Here is a 20,759-nt window from a genome sequence, read left to right as displayed (position 1 = left end):
AAGGTGGAAAGACAGTACAAAATGAAAACAGGTCTCTGGGCCCTCAAATTTCTACCGGCAAGAAGCATGCTAAGAAAGCTATGCAGCTACAAATATGAACTACTTTTAATGGAAAAGAAAGGATGACTAACAAGGTGGACTCCAGAGTCACAGAGAAGAACTCCTGGGCAGAAGCAGAAGTCCTAGTCAAGGAACTTCCGACATTTGTCTAGACAACTATCAGAACTGCTATGAACCAGCAATTTCTTTGTGCCGCCATTTTTCCCTTTTGGAAGAGGAAATCTTTACACCTGTTCAGAATCACTGCCTGTCCACATCACTGCATGTTGGGTGTGTGATAGACAGATAACTTGTCTCTTTAGTTTACAGGTCTTCATATCAAAAGGAACTGTGCCTGAGGAGCTACACCCAAGAAGCCACACCCACACCTGGACCTAGTTAAAGGACAGCTACCTGTATTTCAAGCTGATGCTACAGAAGAAGGAAACTTTTTTTGATAGCTCTTGGGAGGAAGAAGTGTAAATAATTTGTGGCTAGAGGGCAAACTGGTGATTTTAAAATACATCCATGAATTCTTTAGAGGTGGAGCTAATTCTCTTCTCCTTGAAAGTGGGCTAGACTTAGTGATTCACCTCTTACAGACAAAATGCAGCAGAAATGACAGTGTTTGACTTCCAAAATTAGGATATAAAAAGGCATTATGGGTTTTTTTCCTTCTTCCTCTATCATTCTCTTGGATCAATAACTCCAAGAGAAGCTAGCTGCCAAGTAATAGGGACATTCAAGGAGCCCTATGGAGAGGCCCAGATGGTGAGGAACTAAGGCCTCCTGCCAACAGTCATGTGAGTGAGCCATCTTGGAAGTGGATCTTCCAGGTCCAGTTAAGTGTTCGGATGACTGCAGCCACAGCTGACATGTTGATTATAACCTCATGAAGCCCTTCACCAGAACCACCTAGCTAAACTGCTCCCAAATTCCTGACCCTCAAAAATAGTGAGATAATAAATATTGTCACAAGCTGTTAAATTCTGGGGTAATGTGTTACACAGCAATAGGCAACTAATATATACCCACCTATTTGCCAGTGACAAGAAGGGCAAATTATCACATGCTTAAACTGTTCAATAAGTAAATGGTAATAATCAAGTGTGAGAGATAGCCTAGTTCTTGAAGCTGTTAAAAGTCAATCCTACAGGAATGCTTGGAATTACGAGGAACAATTCACCAGCAGCTGATGAGCTGATGATTCCTCTTTCTTGGCTGCTTACTCTCTGGAAGTCAGATGTTAGTCCCATATTTTTGCAGCAGTAACAGAGACTGCTCAGGGTGGCCCCAATGCATATGAGCTGTTGCTCGGAGAACAGTTCACAGAGTATTTACAATGAATTTTGTTTATTTAAAAAAAAAAATCTTTTCTTGTTAAAGCTAAATGTCTGGGAAGATGTGGAGGGAAGAAAGATAGTGTATACATTTAATTTTAGAAACTTACAGAAGAGAAAAATCAACCCACTGGGTCTGGAAGGGAAGTCACATGCTAAAACCAGGTAAGAGTCTTCACATAGTTTCCAGAGCTGTACTCTCTCTAGGTTTTCCTCGTACTTCCCAGGCTGTTTCTTCTGAGTTTCCTTGGCTTATTCTTATCTTCCAAACTTCTAAGTTTGGAAGGCCCAGGCTTCCATTCTCTGAGCTCTACTATCTCCTATCTTGACTTCTTTGACCATTTTATCCAGCTTTATAATTTTAAATACCATATATAGGCCACAACTTCCAAATTTTATCTCCAGCCAAGACCTCTGCCTACTCAACATTTCCACTTGTGTAATAAGCACCTCAAACTTATTATGTCCCAAACTGAATTAACTCTTAAATATTTTCCTCCAAACTTACTCCTCCTAATGTTCCCCATGTCAGCAGATGGTGGCTCCATTTTTCTTGTTTTCAGGCCAAAAACCTTGATGTGATAACTCTTCTTTCTGTTACATCCCATATCCAATCTGTCAGTAAATCCTATCATGAATATTGCCAAACTGCATCTGAAACCAAACCATTTTTCACTACTCTCACCCAAACCACTGATATCTCTAGCTTATATGAATGCAATAGCCTCTTAAATAGTTTCTCTGCTGTGTCTTTGCCTCGCACACCTTGCAGCCCCCCATTTTATTTTCAGCACAGCAGTTAGAGCAATCATTTCAAGATATAAATGACACCTAAATTCTCCACTGGAATAGAAGCTCTTATAATTGCCAACTAGGCTTCATATAATCTAATACCCACCTCCCCATTCCTACTCCCATCAATTTCTCCTACCATTCCCCTCACCTTCTCTGCCCTACATTGGTCTCTCCTTGTTTGTACATCCCTACACTTCCTTGGTGTCTATTCAGATACTTTCTCAATAAGACATTTGCTGACCATGCTCTTTTTAAAACTTCACTTCCACCATATTCCCTATCTCCCGTCCCTGCTTTTCTTCCACCATAGCACTTACTACTGCTTAACATTCTGTTTATTGTGATTGTCTATCTCTCCCCATTAGCACTTAAGCTCCATAAAGGCAGTCATTCTTGACTATTTATTGACTACTGTATGCCCAACATCTGGCACATAGTAATACACAATGTCTGTTGAATAAATTAAGAGACCTCTTATGGGCCAGGCAAACTGGCTCACACCCGTAATCCCAGGACACTGGGAGGCCAAGATGGGAATACAAGACCAGCCTGGACAACATAAGGGGACCCCATCTCTACAAAAAAATTTTAAAATTAGCTGGGCCTAGTGCTGCACACCTGTGGTCCCAGATGCTTAGGAAGCTGAGATGGGAGGATCACTTGAGCCCAGGAAAAAATTAATTAATTAAGAAACCTCCCCTAGATGGCCTCTGATATGGTTTGGCTGTGTCTCCACCCAAATCTCAACTTGAATTGTATCTCCCAGAATTCCTACATGCTGCAGGAAGGACCCATGGGGAGGTAATTGAATCATGGAGGCTGATCTTTCCCATGCTATTCTCATGATAGTGAATAAGTCTCATGAGATCTGATGGGTTTATCAGGGGTTTCTGATTTTGCTTCTTCCTCATTTCTCTTGCCGCCACCATGTAAGAAGTCCCTTTCACCTCCCACCATGATTCTGAGGTCTCTCCAGCCATGTGGAACTGTAAGTCCAATTAAAGCTTTTTCTGGTCGGGCACGGTGGCTCACGCCTGTAATCCCAGCACTTTGGGAGGCTGAGGCGGGCGGATCACAAGGTCAGGAGATCGAGACCATGGTGAAACCCCATCTCTACTAAAAATACAAAAAAAAGTTAGCTGGGCGCCGTGGCAGGCGCCTGTAGTCCCAGCTACTGGGGAGGCTGCGGCAGGAGAATGGCGGGAACCCGGGAGGCGGAGCTTGCAGTGAGCCGAGATAGCGCCACCGCACTCCAGCCTGGTGGACAGAGTGAGACTCCGTCTCAAACAAAAAAAAAAAAAAAAAAAAAAGCTTTTTCTTCCCAGTCTTGGGTATGTCTTTATCAGCAGCGTGAAAAAGGATCAATACAGTAAATTGGTGCCAGGAGTGGGGCATTGCTAAAAGATACCCAAAAATGTAGAAGTGACTTTGGAACTGGGTAACAGGCAGAGGTTGGAACAGTTTGGAGGGCTCAGAAGACAGGAAAATGTGGGAAAGTCTGGAACTTCCTAGAGACTTGCTCAATGGCTTTGCCCAAAATGCTAATAGTGATGTGGACAATAAGGTCCAGGCTGAGGTAGTCTCAGAATGGAGATAAGGAACTTGTTGGGAACTGGAGCAAAGGTGACTCTTGGTATGTTTTAGCAATGAGACTGGCAGCATTTTGCCCCTGCCCTACAGATCTGTGGAACTTTGAACTTGAGAGAGATGATTTGGGATATCTGGCAGAAGAAATTTCTAGCAGTAAAGCATTCAAGAGGTAACTTGGGTGCTGTTAACCTGTTTTATAAGGGAAGCAGAGCATAAACATTTGGAAAATTTGTTTTTATTTTTTTTATTTTTTATTTTATTTTATTTTTTTTCTTGAGACAGAGTCTCGCTCTGTCACCCAGGCTGGAGTGCAGTGGCCGGATCTCAGCTCACTGCAAGCTCTGCCTCCCGGGTTTATGCCATTCTCCTGCCTCAGTCTCCCGAGTAGCTGGGACTACAGGCGCCCGCCACCTCGCCCAGCTAGTTTTTTGTATTTTTTAGTAGAGACGGGGTTTCACCATGTTAGCCAGGATGGTCTCCATCTCCTGACCTCGTGATCCGCCCATCTCGGCCTCCCAAAATGCTGGGATTACAGGCTTGAGCCACCGCGCCCGGAAAAATTTGGAAAATTTGATCCCTATGTGATAGAAAAGAAAAACCCATTTTTTAAGGGGAAATTGAAGCCAGCTGCAGAAATCTGCATAAGTAGCAAGGCACCTAATGTTAATACCCAGGACCACAGGGAAAATGTCTCCAGGCCCTGTCAGAGACCTTCACGGCAGCCCCTCCCATCACAGGCCCAGAGGCCCGGGAGGAAAAAGTGGTTTCATGGGCTGGGCCCAGGGTCCCCGTGCTGTGTGCAGCCTAGGGACTTGATGCCCTGTGTCCCAGTTGCTCCAGCCATGGCTGAAAGGGGCCAACATAGAGCTTGGGTTGTGGCTTCAGAGGGTGCAAGCCCAAAGCCTTGGCAGCTTCCCTGTGGTGTTGAGCCTGCGAGTGCACTGAAGACAAGAATTGAGGTTTAGGAACCTCCACCTAGATTTCAGAAGATGTATGGAAACACCTGGATGCCCAGGCAAAAGTTTGCTGCAGGGGCGGGGCCCTCATGGAGAACCTCTGCTAGAGCAGTGCGGAAGGAAAATGTGGGGTGGGAGCCCCCACACAGAGTCCCTACTAGGGAACTGCATAGTGGAGCTGTGAGAAGAGGGCCACCATCTTTCATATCCCAGAATGGCAGACCCACCGACAGCTTGCACCATGAGCCTAGAAAAGCCACAGACACTCAACACCAGACAGTGAAAAGCAGCAAGGAGGGAGGTTGTATACCGCAAAGTCACAGGGGTAGAGCTGCCCAAGACCACGGGAACCCACTTTTTGCATCAGCATGACCTGGATGTGAGACTTGGACTCAAAGATGATTTTGCAGCTTCAAAATTTGACTGCCTCGCTGGGTTTCGGACGTGCATGGAGCCTGTAACCCCTTTGTTTTAGCCAATTTCTCCCATTTGGAATGGCTATATTTACCAAATACCTGTACCTCCACTGTATCTAGGAAGTAACTAGCTTGCTTTTGATTTTACAGGCTCACAGGCAGAAGGGACTTGCCTTATCTCAGATGAGACTTTGGACTTCTGCGTTAATACCTAAATGAATTAAGACTTGGGGGGACTTATGGGAATGCATGACTGGTTTGGAAATGTGAGGGCATGAGATTTGGAGGGGCCAGGGGCTGAATGACATGGTTAGGTTGCCGCCATGTTAGAAATGCCTTTAGCCTCCCACCATGATTCTGAGGCCTTCTCAGCCATGTGAAACTGTTAAGTCCAAATAAACCTCTTTTTCTTCCCAGTCTCAGGTATGTCTTTATCAGTCTTGTGAAAACAGACTAATATAGGCCCCAATCAAATGTATCTTGAAAGATATATACAATCTATTAAGATAAAAAATATTATAAAATATGTGTAGTATAATCAATTCAATCTCAATTATATAGATGTAATTATCATATATATGTATTTTAAAAGGTCTACAACATTATACATCAAGGTGTAACTATGGCTATTTCTGGATAAGGTTGTCTTTTTATTCCATACCAAAAAAAAAATTTTTTTTTAATAAGAAAAAAAAAGTTAACAACCAAAAAAAGTCAGTTCTCAAAATCTGAGATGTGATCAGTGGTCAGAAAACCAAGGTCCAAGAACCTAGGGTTAACTTCAGAAGCACATATTCTCTAGGTAGGAAATCTTAAAACATATTCTTTACACAACCATAAAAAAGAACAAAATCACGTACTTTGCAGCAACATGGATATAGTTGGAGGTCAGTAGTCTAATAAGCAAGTTAATGCAGAAAACAGAAATACCACATGTTCTTACTTATACATGGGAACTAAACATTGGGTACACAGGGACACAAAGTAAGGAATAATAAACACTGGGGATCACAAAACGGGAGAGGGAGGGAGAAGGGCAAAGGTTGAGAAACTACCTATAGGTACTATGTTCACTGCTAAGGTCATGAGATCATTATAAGCCCAAACCCCAGCATCACACAATATACCTGTGTAATAAACCTGCTGTTCTGTGAGTTACCAGGAGAGCAAATTTTAAAAAATTAAAAAATTAAAACCAAATCTGTACATGTACCCCCTGAATCGAAAATAAAAATAATAAATTTTAAAAAGAACGTATTATTTAGGTGGGACAGCTTCTCAGAAGTAATGTACCCTACAAAACGAATCGGAAACAGCTTACTGCTAACTAAAATAAAAGAGGCTTCCTTTATATAGCCAGGAAGGAGACTAAACCACCAGGCTAAAAAGTAACAAAGAACCAAAAGAGTAAAGCACAACAAAATAAAAATGGGGCTGGGCGGCCGGGCGCGGTGGCTCAAGCCTGTAATCCCAGCACTTTGGGAGGCCGAGACGGGCGGATCACGAGGTCAGGAGATCGAGACCATCCTGGCTAACATGGTGAAACCCCGTCTCTACTAAAAAATACAAAAAACTAGCCGGGTGAGGTGGCGGGCGCTTGTAGTCCCAGCTACTCGGGAGGCTGAGGCAGGAGAACGGTGTAAACCCGGGAGGTGGAGCTTGCAGTGAGCTGAGATCCAGCCACTGCACTCCAGCCTGGGTGACAGAGCGAGACTCCGTCTTAAAAAAAAAAAAAAAAAAAATGGGGCTGGGCGCAGTGGCTTACGCCTGTAATCACAACACCTTGGAGGCTGAAGCAGGAGGATCACTTGAGGTCAGGAGTTCGAGACCAGCCTGGCCAACATGGCAAAACCCTGTCTTTACTAAAAATACAAAAAAATTATCCAAGCATTGTGGCTCATGCCTGTAGTCCCAGCTACTCAGGAGGCTGAGGCAGGAGAATTGCTTGAATCTGGGAGGCAGAGGTTGCAGTGAGCTGAGATCACACCACTGCACTGCAACCTGGGAGACAGAGTGAGACTCCCTCTCAAAAAAACAAAACAAAACAAAAACAACAAAATAAAAATGGGGCTGGGCGGCCGGGCGCGGTGGCTCAAGCCTGTAATCCCAGCACTTTGGGAGGCCGAGACGGGCGGATCACGAGGTCAGGAGATCGAGACCATCCTGGCTAACATGGTGAAACCCCGTCTCTACTAAAAATACAAAAAACTAGCCGGGTGAGGTGGCGGGCGCTTGTAGTCCCAGCTACTCGGGAGGCTGAGGCAGGAGAACGGTGTAAACCCGGGAGGTGGAGCTTGCAGTGAGCTGAGATCCAGCCACTGCACTCCAGCCTGGGTGACAGAGCGAGACTCCGTCTTAAAAAAAAAAAAAAAAAAATGGGGCTGGGCGCAGTGGCTTACGCCTGTAATCACAACACCTTGGGAGGCTGAAGCAGGAGGATCACTTGAGGTCAGGAGTTCGAGACCAGCCTGGCCAACATGGCAAAACCCTGTCTTTACTAAAAATACAAAAAAATTATCCAAGCATTGTGGCTCATGCCTGTAGTCCCAGCTACTCAGGAGGCTGAGGCAGGAGAATTGCTTGAATCTGGGAGGCAGAGGTTGCAGTGAGCTGAGATCACACCACTGCACTGCAACCTGGGAGACAGAGTGAGACTCCCTCTCAAAAAAACAAAACAAAACAAAAACAACAAAATAAAATAAAGATGGGTTTTAATGTAATAAGTGCAGACTAATGGGTGGTAATCTCTATTACTTGTCTGGAAAATATGAATGTGCTGGTGTTGACCTAACACAAAGGAAAAAACCTAACAAGCATTAATACTTTACTGTCCTAAAAAATTATTTGAAGTGAAATATGAGTAATTCCTTAGCATTTATTACAACCTGAATGGAATTTCTCTTAAAGATCATGCAATTTCCTTGCTGATTCTATATGTACCAAACCACCATCTGATTGCTTTTGATTTCTTGACATCTGAGAAATTCACAGACAACAGTATGCTAACAAACAAGTGAGTTTTGGAGTCACTGAAACAGAATACCCTCAGTTATAAATGTATAAATTAATCTTCTGACACAGGTCAGATGCACTTAAAGTCAGATGAGATGAGCTAGTCTATTCAAGACCTAATTAACTATTATTCAAAAGCTGCAGATTAGAGGATAAAGCACATACTTTAGGGACACTGAATAAATATTTGCAGAATGAATGAACAATGTGAGATTTCCCTGTCTTTGTGTTACTAAAAAACTTTTACTCATGCCAATGAAAAAGTCAAAGAAAATGGATCTCATTTCAGGGAAACTTATTAAGTTGGTGTGAGGAACACACTAATAATCCCACAAAGGCTCATCTCTGATACCTGATTTCTTAAATACAAAGTACTCTTTTTCTTGAAATGGAGTCTTGCTCTGTTGCCCAGGCTGGAGTACAGTGGTGCGATCTTGGCTCATTGCAAGTGATTCTCCTGCCTCAGCCTCCTGAGTAGCTGGGATAACAGGCAACCACCACCATGCCTCGTTAATTTTTGGATTTTTAGTAGAGATGGGATTTCATCATATTGGTCAGGCTGGTCTGGAACTCCTGACCTCAAGTGATCCACCCACCTCGGCCTCCTAAAGTGCTGGGATTACAGGTGTGAGCCACCGCAGCCAGCCATTAAATACAAAGTACTCTGTTTACAATGAAACTAGTAAAATGAACAGGAAACTGAGATGTAGCCCATGGAAACCATAAATGGAATGCCCATATGTTTCTTCTCAAAGCAAGAGGACAAAACTGTTATCAGGAAGAAGCCATGCTAAAGTTTAATCAATTTTTTAAAATTTGTAAAACATGAAATTGTACTTTCAAAACATACAGTGACATCATAATGACAATTACTGCAAAGTAACAACCATATGGAACAATCTGGGCAGGCCTGCTAACTAGCTATAATAATAGGCCCCAAAGATATACTGTGTTTATTTATACTTCTATGAAAGAAAAGAGAAAAGAAACAGAATTAAAAATTTTCAAGTTCTATTCACTGATATGCTGGTGCCTTGGAAGGAAAGTTTCTGAGAAAATTAGGGAAATGTTTAATTCTTTGGTTAAAAAATAAGTGAGAAGGCTACTTAATTTTAAATTTTTGACTTATCCTAAACAGTTATACTAAAATTTTTCAGTATAAGTAAACAGTTAAAAATCTCACCAAATACAAACACTTTCATTTTTGCACTATCCTGGCTCCAATATTTAACTGCCTTTATACTCTTAGACAATTTACCTAAACTCTCTGTGCCTCAGTTTCTCTGGTAAAATGGAGATAGTCACAATACCTTCTTCACAGGGTTATAGTGAGGATTAAACAAATGAATACCTGTGAAGCATTTAGACTAGTTTCTGGTACGTACTCTTAGCTATTACTACTACTAATTTATATTTTTTTATACTTTTTAGGGACATAATTACAATTATCCACTTACTCAAAACAAACATGTTTAGTAGCCACTATAAAACTGATACTGTGCTAGAAGCTGAGAATACAGAGATAAATAAAACACTACCCTACACTATTAACCCCAGAAGTAACTGAAAAGACTGTAATAGATCTAGTTCTCAAAAGATACCAGGTCCAGATGGAATTACAGGTAACTTGTATTAAACCTTTAAATAATAGGTAATTCCTGTGTTATTTAAACTATTTCCAAGCATAAGAATACAGCAAGTCTTCCCAGTTCTTTTTATGCAACTAATATAATCCTGACACCAAAACTTGATAAAGAGACTCACCCTCGTTTGAATAAATGTAAAAATCCTTTTTAAAAAAAAAAAAAAGGTAAAGAACAAATCAACTCCAATAATGTATTAAGAGACTCCAGCCTGAGCAACCTAGTCTCTACCAAAAATTGAAAAATTACATGTCTGTAGTCCTACCTAGTTCGTAGGTTGAAATGGGAGGCTTGCTTGAGCCCACCGAGTTTGAAGCTGTAGTGAAACATGATCTTGCTACTGCATTCTAGCCTGGGCAACAAAGTGAGACCCTATTTCCCCAACCTCTGACCCCTAAAAAAGAGAGATTAGTGCTCCCTGACAAAGCAGCTTGAATAGAAACACTAGAAAACATTAGAAAACATACTTGTTAATAAAATGCATTAACTGTTTAAGGGAGAAAAACTCTAAGGTCATTTTGATAGGACTGCAAAGGGCATGTGACAAAATCATTAGTCATTCTTAATTAAAAGCCCCTAATAAATTATGAATAAAATTAAACTTTCTTAGTGTGATAGTGCATATATTAGGAACCAAAAGCAAACATGTTTAACAAAGAAACACTAATTCATTCTCACTGAAGTCAGGAAAAACACAATGATGCCTATATTAAACAACTTTGTTTTGGTAATATAGTCAATATAACAGATAAGAAAAATAAGAAGTATAAACATTGGAAAGAGAAACATAATCAATATTTGAGGATGACATAAGTGCTAACCAAAAAACTAAAGAGAATAAAATGAAAAACTATTACAATTAATAAGAGAATTCAATTAAGTAACAAGATGAAGGGTAACAAAAAGTTTGCCAGCAATAATCAGTTAAAAAGTTAAACCGGCCGGGCACGGTGGCTCAAGCCTGCAATCCCAGCACTTTGGGAGGCCAAGACAGGCGGATCATGAGGTCAGGAGATCAAGACCATCCTGGCTATCACAGTGAAACTCCGTCTCTACTACAAAATACAAAAAACTAGCTGGGCGAGGTGGCGGGCGTCTGTAGTCCCAGCTACCCGGGAGGCTGAGGCAGGAGAATGAGATAAACCCAGAAGGCAGAGCTTGCAGTGAGCTGAGATCCGGTCACTGCACTCCAGCCTGGGCGACAGAGTGAGACTCCGTCTCAAAAATAAATAAATAAAAAGTTAAATCAAACTATGAAACTTGACTGAATGATGAAAAGTGCCCTGTATCTTCTACTCAATTGGCTGCAAACCTAAAACCGCTCTTAAAAAGTCTATTTTTAAAAAGAAAGGAGAAGAAGGAAGAAGAAAAAAGAAGGAAGAGGAAGAAAAGAGAAGGAAGAAGAAGATGGAAGAGGGAAGGAGAAAGAAGAAAAGGGAGGAAGAAAAAGGAAGGAGGAAAAAGAAAGGAAGGAGGAGGAAGAAGGAAGAGGAGGAAGAATGAAGAAGAATGAAAGAGGAAGAAGGAAGAAGAATGCAGGAGGAAGAAGGAGAAAGGAAGAAGAAGAAGGAAGAAGGAAGAGGAAGATAGAGGAAGAAGAAAAAAGAACCAAATAAACTGAGACCATGAGCCATAGGTCTGAGAAGTTTCAATATTACTAAAACGTACAGGCTGGGCATGGTGGCTCACGCCTGTAAACCCAGCACTTTGGGAGGCTGAGGCAGGCAGATCACCTGAGGTCAAGAGTTCGAGACCAGTTTGGTCAACACGGCAAAACCCTCTTATCAAAAATACAAAAATTAGCCAGGTGTGGTGGCGGACGCCTGTAATCCCAGCTACTTGGGAGGCTGAGGCAGGAAGAAATGCTTGAATTGGGAGGCAGAGGTTGCACTGAGCCGAGATCACACCACTGCACTCCAGCCTGGGCAACAGAGCGAGACTTTGTCTCAAAAAAACAAAAAAGCCTTTCCTGTCCCGGCCTGCGTGGTGTGGGCTTGTGGGTCTTTGAGACCTGAAAATTGAGAGCGTTTTCGCACCCCAAGGGCTGCTCCTGGCAGTTCTGCGGCCATCACCATGCCACAGACCGAATATATTGAATTACTCCATAAAAGCTATGGATACTGTTTGGATTACCATGAGAAAAAGAGAAAGAAGGAAAGTCGAGAGGCTCATGAATGTTCAAAGAAGGCAAAGAAAATGACTGGTCTGAAGGCTAAGCTTTACCATAAACAGCACCATGCTGAAAAAATACAAATGAAAAAGACTATCAAGATGCATGAAAAGAGAAACACCAAACGAAAGAATGATGAAAAGACTCCACAGGGAGCAGTACCTGCCTATCTGCTGGACAGAGAGGGACAATCTCGAGCTAAAGTACTTTCCAATATGATTAAACAGAAACGAAAAGAGAAGGCGGGAAATTGGGAAGTCCCTCTGCCTAAAGTACATGCCCAGGGAAAAACAGAAGTACTAAAAGTTATTTGAACAGGCAAGAGAAAGAAGAAAGCATGGAAGAGGATGGTTACTAAAGTGTGCTTTGTTGGAGATGGCTTTACAAGAAAACCACCTAAATATGAAAGATTTATCAGGCCAATGGGCTTGCATTTCAAGAAAGCCCATGTAACACATCCTGAACTGAAAGCCACCTTTTGCCTACCAATATTTGGTGTAAAGAAGAATCCCTCATCCCCACTGTATACAACTTTGGGTGTTATTACCAAAGGTACTGTCATTGAGGTAAATGTGAGCAAATTGGGCCTTGTGACACAAGGAGGCAAAGTTATTTGGGGAAAATATGCCCAGGTTACCAAACAATCCTGAAAATGATGGATGTATAAATGCAGTCTTACTGGTTTGACAGCAATTTCATATATAATTATTGAGGACTACACACCAACTGAAAAAACTGCCATTACTGTGATGTTTCTGAATACTACCAAACAGCCATACATGTCTGTAATGAAGAGATTAAATTGTACATTAAAATGGTCCTGTTTAAAAAAAGAAAAGAAAAGAAAAGAAAAAAAAAACTCAAAGTACCAACTGTCCCCAAATTAATATATAAATTCAATGCACTTCCAATCAAAATCCTAATGGGATGGGAAAAGGGGCAGAGATTGAAAAACTGCATCTAAAATCCATTTGGAAGGGTAAACACAAGCAAAGCATTAATAAACTTGCAAACAAACTAAGAATTTTTTTTTTTTTTAAAGAAAAGAACAATAATGAGGTGGACCTTCTCTGCCAGTTTTCAGATCACAGTATAAAATCATAGTGCGTACACCAGAATGGTACATGAATAGAATACAAAAATAAAGATCTACAGCACATAATAGAGAATCCAGAAAGAGAAAGGTAAGTATGAAAATGTATACATAATAAAGGTGACATTTCAAATCAGATATGCTATATATTATGCTGTAAATAACTGGATACGCATATGGGGGGGATTAGATCTTTAACTCAAAAATACACAAAAATACTCCCCACCCACCAGAGATTTGGGCATAACGCCCAATCAGGGCCAGAAACCTTCCACAAAAGTCGATGGATAGGCACGCCTGTAATCTCAGTACTTTGGGAGGCCATGGGTGGATCACTTGAGGTCAGGAGTTCAAGACCAGCCTGGCCAACATGGTAAAACCCCATCTCTCTTAAAAATACAAAAAAAAAAATAGCTAGGCATGGTGGCATGAGACTCTAATTCCAGCTACTCAGGAGGGTGAGGCACAAGAATTGCTTGGATCTGGGAGGCAGAGGTGGCAGTGAGCTGAGGCCACACCACTGCACTTCAGCCTGGGCAACAGAGCAAGGCTGTCTCAAAAAAAAAAGAAAAAAAAGTTGACAGATGGACATATCCTCTGGGATGAATCCTCCATAATTCCTGTAAACTTGGAGCCACCACCGGTTATCTTTCATTTCACAAAGAGAGAGCCATCATGATAACACAGGAAAGCAGATTTGAGAGAGAAAGAATGATAGACAGATGAACATAACATATTGACTGACCATCTAGATCCACCTATAGACTTCTAATTTACACCAGTGCTTCTCAATGTCACTCCAGTGATTTAGAAATCCAAGGGAACAGTTTTGCTAGTCACAATAAATGGTAGGTACCATTCACATTTACTAAGCAGGAAAAATGAGTGCTAGCTACCCTGCAATAAACAGGAGGACAGCCAGGCCCAACAAAGAACTGTCCGCCAACCTGCATATTCTGAACATTCTGCCTGGACATTCATTTGGTGACAAACTACCTATAATTAACTGAAACTAAATCCAGCTCCATTCTACACATAAACACAAATTATTTTCCATTTGGTTTTAATATATACTGAATTTTCCAGGGATGTAACTATTGTGAAAACTGACGGAAGTTTATGCTTCCCCACAAACCCCAGAAACTTCCTACGAGTTCTTCACCATTTTGAAAAGTCATAACATTGTACCAACAATGCTTGTGGCAGATGAACTGTAAAATATAATCCTCTTGTACTGTTTGCATTTGTAGCTATCATCTTAATGATTCTATATACAGAAACAAGCACCTAACTATTCATTTTGTCTCCCATAATAGTTATGGCTAGGCATTTATACATTAAAACACATATATTCATATATTATTTTTATTTCTCCTTTATATTAATTGGAGAACTGTATATATATATATATGTATATGTGTTTTTATTATGTTTTATAGTTTACATTATCAATGAATTTCTAATCAGAATAGTAGAGGGCATTACAAGACAATTGTTATAATAGGGAGATGTTGGGTCTGATATAGCTAACAACCATTTGAGCTATGTGAGTCAATACATTCTAGTTTTTTGGGTTTTTTTGAGACAGAGTTGTGCTCTGTCACCCAGGTTGAAGCAATCGTGGCTTACTACAACCTCCACCTCCCGGGTTCAAGCGATTCTCCTGCCTTAGCCTCCCAAGTAGCTGGGACTGCAGGCACGTGCCACCATGCCCAGCTAAATTTTTTTAATTTTTAGTAGAGATGGGGTTTTGCCATGTTGGCCAGGCTAGTCTTAAACTGGCCTCAAGTGACCTGCCCACCTCGGCCTCCCAAAGTGCTGGGATTACAGGCATGAGCTACCGCGCCTGGCCGCCAGTAAGTTTTTTCTTAAGTTATATTAAATTGAATTTCTATCACTTGTAACCAAAAAGAGTTCTAACATAACCATAAAAAGCATTAAGAAAATATAAAAATTAAATTTTAAATCTTGGAGTAAGAAGAGCCTCTTTTTTTTTTTTTTTTTTGAGACAAGACAAGGACTCACTTCTGTTGCCCAGGCTGGAGTGCAGTGGCGCAATCACTGCTCAGTGCAGCCACAACCTCCCAGGCTCAAGCAATCCTCCCACTCATCCTCTGGAGTAGCTGGGACTACAGGCACATGCCACCATGCTCAGCTGATTTTTCATTTTTTGTAAAGATGAGGTCTTGCCATGTTGCCCAGGGTGATCTTAAATTCCTGGACTCAAGCAATCCTCCCAGAAGTTTGAGACCAGCCTGGGCAACATAGCAAGACCTCATCTTTACAAAAAAAATTTAAAAGTTGGCCAAGCATTACAGGCATGGTGGTACATGCCTGTAATCCAAGCTACTTGGGAGGTTAAGGCAGGAGGATTGTGTGAGCCCAGAAGTTTGAGGCTCAGTGAGCTATGATCACGCCACTGTACTCCAACCTGGGCAACAGAGCAAGACTCTATTGCAAAATAAAGAAAGAAAGAAGAAGAAGAAAAAAAAGTAATTTCAAGGGGGAAGAAAAAAGATTAAAAGGGTTGAATTCAGTGAACTAGACCTATACAATAAGGATTTTAAAGTATCCACTGGGTCTGCAATTATTAATAGAAAGTCACCAGGGATTTTAGTGCAAGGAGGGCCAGACTACAGCAGGTAGAATAATGAAAGATAAAAAAGTAAACACAAACAACTCTTAAGAAATTTTATTGAACAGGAAAGGAAAAAGATTACTAGGCAGTAACTGGAACAGTAATTCTCAATTCTGGCTACAATAAGAATAACTTTAGGAGCTTTTTAAAATTACCAATGCCTGGTTTCACCCAGACTAATAAAATCATAGTCCCTGGGGATGGAGTCCAGGTACCAGTTCAAAAGATATCCTCAGTGACAATGATGTACAGCCAGGACTGAAAAACACAGAGCTAAAGAGTAAAACAGTGGCCAGGGGGCATCAACTGGGAAAGAAAGCAGGAAGAAGAAGATGGATGATACAAAATCCCAGACGAAACAGCTAGAGAATGGGTCAGAACATGGGCTGATAGGCTTGTCTCGAAAAAAAAAAACAAAGGACACCTCATCTCAGGAGGTTGGAAGGAGAAATGAATGTTGATACAGAGAAGCTGGGCACAGGGATTTGGGGAGTTCATGCCCAAGGCCCCAATTTTCATAAAGGAGAATATAAATCAGCTTCTGAGAATCAGCTATTGGATAGAAAATTTGAAGAATGAAATTTAGTGAAAATTAAACTATCTGTCGAGGGAATGCAAAACAAAAGCCTAATCAAAAGCATGAAATCTTGTGGAAATTAAATGCACCTTACTATCTGCAGGGGTACGATTGGGAACATTTATGTGACTTTTCTGAAGCAGTACTGAACCATCCACTAGTAAAGGAGCAAGGAAAAGTGAATCACAGCACTGCTCCAAAATTGGCCATTTAGTGGGTTGAATGGAGGAAAAAAAAAAAAGATGCACAGGAGGTAAAAGTTTAGACGAACCGTAGTTGAGAAACTCAATAATGGGATCTCAAATCTCAAAACAGGTAGAAAAGGGAAAGTAATCCACACACAGTTTAACTGGCACAGGATATAGTAGCTTTAACTCTGGGTGCCATAAGCTATTAAAACAATGTAAGACTTCACTGATTTTTGTCCTAGACAATCTCATTAAATCAGATTTCCCATATCCTGTATTTGTTCCATGAAGCGATGTCTGCAACTAACTTTGAAATGCACAAAACATAAGATGAACTAATGGAAAGCTAGATTGATAGATATGTAATAAAGCAAGTATAGTAAAATGTTAATAAAGCCTAGAAGGTGTGTGCTGGGGGAGAGGGGGAGTGTAGGCTCTAGAACAACACTGTTCGATAGAACTTTCTAAGATAATGGAAATTTTCTATAATATGTTCTGTCAAATACGGTAACTATTAGCTACATGTGGCCAATGGGCACTCAAAATATAGCTATTTGGGATTGAGGTCTTTGAATTCTGAGTTTTATTAGCTTTTGGTTAACTTAAATGTAAACATATAGCTACATGTGGTTAGCAGCTACCATATGAGACAGTGCCGCACTAGATTCATAAAGCCCTAGATTCAAGTCTTAGATCCACCAATGGCTGTTACCTTATTTCTCTGAGACTCAGTTAATTATTTTATAAAATGAAAACAGCAATAGCACCTATTACTTCACACAAATTAAACAACATAAAGCAGATAAAGCATGAAGCACAGTACTCTACATATGGTAAACACTTAATAAAATTAACATTTATTATTCCATCTAAATGAGATCCATGAGCAAAACCATCTATTTGACTCATCATTGTGCTCCTACTGTCCAGTACAGTGCCCCATACAAAAAAGACACTCAACAAACATGTATTACATGAATGTTTTTACAGTCACAAGACTTCATATTTATCCTATTAAATTTTTTTCCTTTCTTCACAAAAAGCAGATACTTGATTCAATTTCATGTTAAGTCCACTGTTCCAATCTGTTGAAATATTTAATCCTAATGCCTAATATATTTGATACCCTTTTGAAATTTTGATAAATATACGGCTATAGTTTGAATGTGCCCTCCTCAAAAATTCATGTGTTGGAAACTTAATCCCCAATGGAGCACTGTTGAAAGGTAGAGACTTTAAGAGATGAATCTCCCATGAGTGGATTAAATGCCTTCATCTCGGAAGTGGATTAGTTATTGTGGAGTGAGTTCCTAATAAAAGGATGAGTCTGGCACCTTTCTTTCTTGCTCATGCATGCTCTCTTGCCCTTCTGCCTTCAAACATGCAATGACACAGCAAGAAGGCCCTCGCCAGACGTAGATCCCTCAACCTTGGCCTTCCCAGCCTCCAGAAATATAAGAAATGAATCTCTGTTCTTTATAAATCACCTAGTCTCAGGTATTCTGTTATAGCTACACAAAATGGACTGAGACACATATCGTCTATATATTAATCTAATCCATTAATAAAAACGTTAATCAGAGACGTATAACATTTCTCATTCTCTAGTTCATCATCAGGTGAGTACTAACATTCAATTTAGCTTCACTTTCATCCTTTCTACTTACGTCCATCTTGTCCGCAAAGGTAGTAAGTATGAGACCCTTATAAAGATTAGATTACAGCCGGGCACGGTGGCTCAAGCCTGTAATCCCAGCACTTTGGGAGGCCGAGACGGGCGGATCACGAGGTCAGGAGATGGAGACCATCCTGGCTAACATGGTGAAATCCCGTTTCTACTAAAAAATACAAAAACTAGCCGGGCGAGGTGGCGGGCGCCTGTAGTCCCAGCTACTCGGGAGGCTGAGGCAGGAGAATGGCATAAACCCAGGAGGCAGAGCTTGCAGTGAGCTGAGATCCGGCCACTGCACTCCAGCCTGGGCGACAGAGCGAGACTCCGTCTCAAAAAAAAAAAAAAAAAAGATTAGATTACACCAATTTGTCCTTCACTGAAACTACCTTAAAAATAACTTTAAAAACAACTCACCCTTCAATAGCTGGAGATCTGTCAGGACGAGAACTTCCTCGAGATCTGTATCTCCGACCCAATGGTAACCGTGGAGGCCTTGCTCCCCAGAAGTCAGTGTGAGTCTGGTGACCCCTTTCATTGGCTCTATTATCTTGGTCCAGTGGATTGCCACTTAGAAATGGTCTAAAATCTTGAAAAAACATCGTGTGATCCAAATGGCCCCAAAGCTAGTAAAGACCAGAAATAAGTCACGTGTTAGAAAAATCAATCAATAAACACCTGGATTGTTTACAGTTTTTCATATTACAAATGGCCACTGTGAATATTACTGGATGTGTCTGCTGCTGCAGAGGTACAAGAGTTTTTGTTTTTGGTCTGTACAACTATTACATGATCCATACATCTTCAACTTTACTGGGTAGCGACAAATTGTTTTCCAAACTGGTTGTAGCAATTTATACACCCACCAAGTGTTTAGGAGTTTCTATTGTGCTATATCCTGGCAAGCACTTGATATCACAGGACTTTTTTTTAAAAAAGTTTTTAACAATTTGGTGAATAGAAAATGATTTTCCAATGTGGGATTTTTGGTTTTGCTGTGTAAGAAAAATTGCGAATGTTTAATTAAAATGCATATGTTTTGGTCCTATGCCAAAAAGAAAATTTAATAGATGTGTGGTGAGCCTGAAGACTCCTTTTAGCATTTCTTACAGGGCAGGTCTATTAATAATGAAGCCCCCTCAGCTGTTGTTTATCTGGGTATGTCATGATTTCTCCTTAATTCCTGAAAGATAGTTTTGCCAGATTTAGAATTATTGGTTGGCAAGTCTGTCTTTCATCACCTGAAAAATGTCATTTCACTGCCTTCTAGCCTCCATGGTTTCTGCTAAGAAATCAACAGAAATTCATCTTATTTAAAATCTCTTATATGTTACAAGTTGCTTCTCTCTTGCTGCTTCCAAGATTCTTTCTTTATCTCTGGCTTTTGAAATTTTAATTATAATGTGTCTTGTATGGATGTCTTTGAGTTTATCCTTCTTGGGTGTTAGCTGAGCTTCCTGGATGTGTATATTCATGTCTTGTCAAATTTGAAATGGTTTTGGCAATTATTTCTTTTTTGTTTGTTTTTGTTTTTGAGACGAAGTCTCGCTCTGTCACCCAGGCTGGAGTGCTGTGGCCGGATCTCAGCTCACTGCAAGCTCCGCCTCCCGGGTTCATGCCATTCTCCTGCCTCAGCCTCCCAGGTAGCTGGGACTACAGGCGCCCGCCACCTCGCCCAGCTAGTTTTTTGTAGCTTTTAGTAGAGACGGGGTTTCACCGTATTAGCCAGGATGGTCTAGATCTCCTGACCTCCTAATCCGCCCGTCTCGGCCTCCCAAAGTGCTGGGATTACAGGCTTGAGCCACCGCGCCCGGCCGGCAATTATTTCTTAACCATGTTTTCTGCACCTTCCTCCCTCTCCTTACCATGATACATACGTTGGTATCCCACACATCTCTTGGGCTCTGTTCATTTTTCTTCAATCTTTTAAATGTGTGCTCTTCAAACTGTATAATTTCAGTGGACCTATCTTCAAGTCCACTGATTGTTCTGTCTGCTCATATCTTTTGTTGAGCTCCCCTAGTGAATTTTCATTTCAATTATTGTAATCTTCAGCCCCAAAATTTATTTGCTTACTTTTAAAAACTTCTATCTCTTATTGATATTCTCTATTTGTTGAGACGTTATTATCTTGAATCCCTTTAGTTCTTTGTCCATGGTGTCCTCTAAGCTCTTTGAGTATACTTAAGACAGCTGATTTAAAGTTTTTGTCTAGTAATTCTAGTATTAGTGCTTCCTCGGGGTAGTTTCTGTTCATTTTTTTCTTGTGAATGAGGCATATTTTCTAGATTCTTCACATGCTTCGTAATTTTTTTTTAAAAAACTGAACATTTATAATGTGTAAAAAATAAAACAAAAACAAAAAGAGATGGGTGCAGTGGTGTGTGCCTATAATTCTGGCTACTCATGAAGCTGAGGTGGAAGGATCGCTTGAGTCAACGAGCTCAAGATTAACCTGAGCAACACAGCAAGACCACATTTCAAAACAAACAAATAAACCAAAGAGAAAAAAAAAAGGAAACAAAAAAAGAAAAAGACGCCCAGGCACAGTGGCTCACACCTGTAATCCCAGCACTTTGGGAGGCCGAGGCGGGTGGATCACCTGAGGTTGGGAGTTCAAGACCAGCCTGACC

At 40.8% G+C, this 20,759-nt stretch overlaps 1 protein-coding gene and 1 pseudogene across 3 annotated transcripts in view; one reads left to right on the top strand and one right to left on the bottom strand.

Moving 5' to 3' along the window:
- RNF115 (ring finger protein 115) overlaps positions 1-20,759 on the bottom strand; it is an 85,985-nt gene that overhangs the window by 11,232 nt on the left and 53,994 nt on the right. For both annotated transcript variants that reach the window (XM_033197927.1, XM_033197928.1), the window contains one exon: positions 18,544-18,752. In XM_033197927.1, the coding sequence (XP_033053818.1) occupies positions 18,544-18,752 (209 nt within the window). The remainder of the gene's footprint in view (positions 1-18,543; positions 18,753-20,759) is intronic.
- LOC117075493 lies at positions 11,865-12,751 on the top strand (annotated as a pseudogene). Its single transcript, XR_004434018.1, has one exon. The product of XR_004434018.1 is annotated as a ribosome biogenesis protein NSA2 homolog (transcript).

This window comes from Trachypithecus francoisi, unplaced genomic scaffold (genome assembly GCF_009764315.1).
Source record: "Trachypithecus francoisi isolate TF-2019V2 unplaced genomic scaffold, Tfra_2.0 Lachesis_group5, whole genome shotgun sequence".
NCBI classification, from domain to species: Eukaryota; Metazoa; Chordata; class Mammalia; order Primates; family Cercopithecidae; genus Trachypithecus; species Trachypithecus francoisi.
This window is presented reverse-complemented; position numbering and strand designations above follow the sequence as displayed.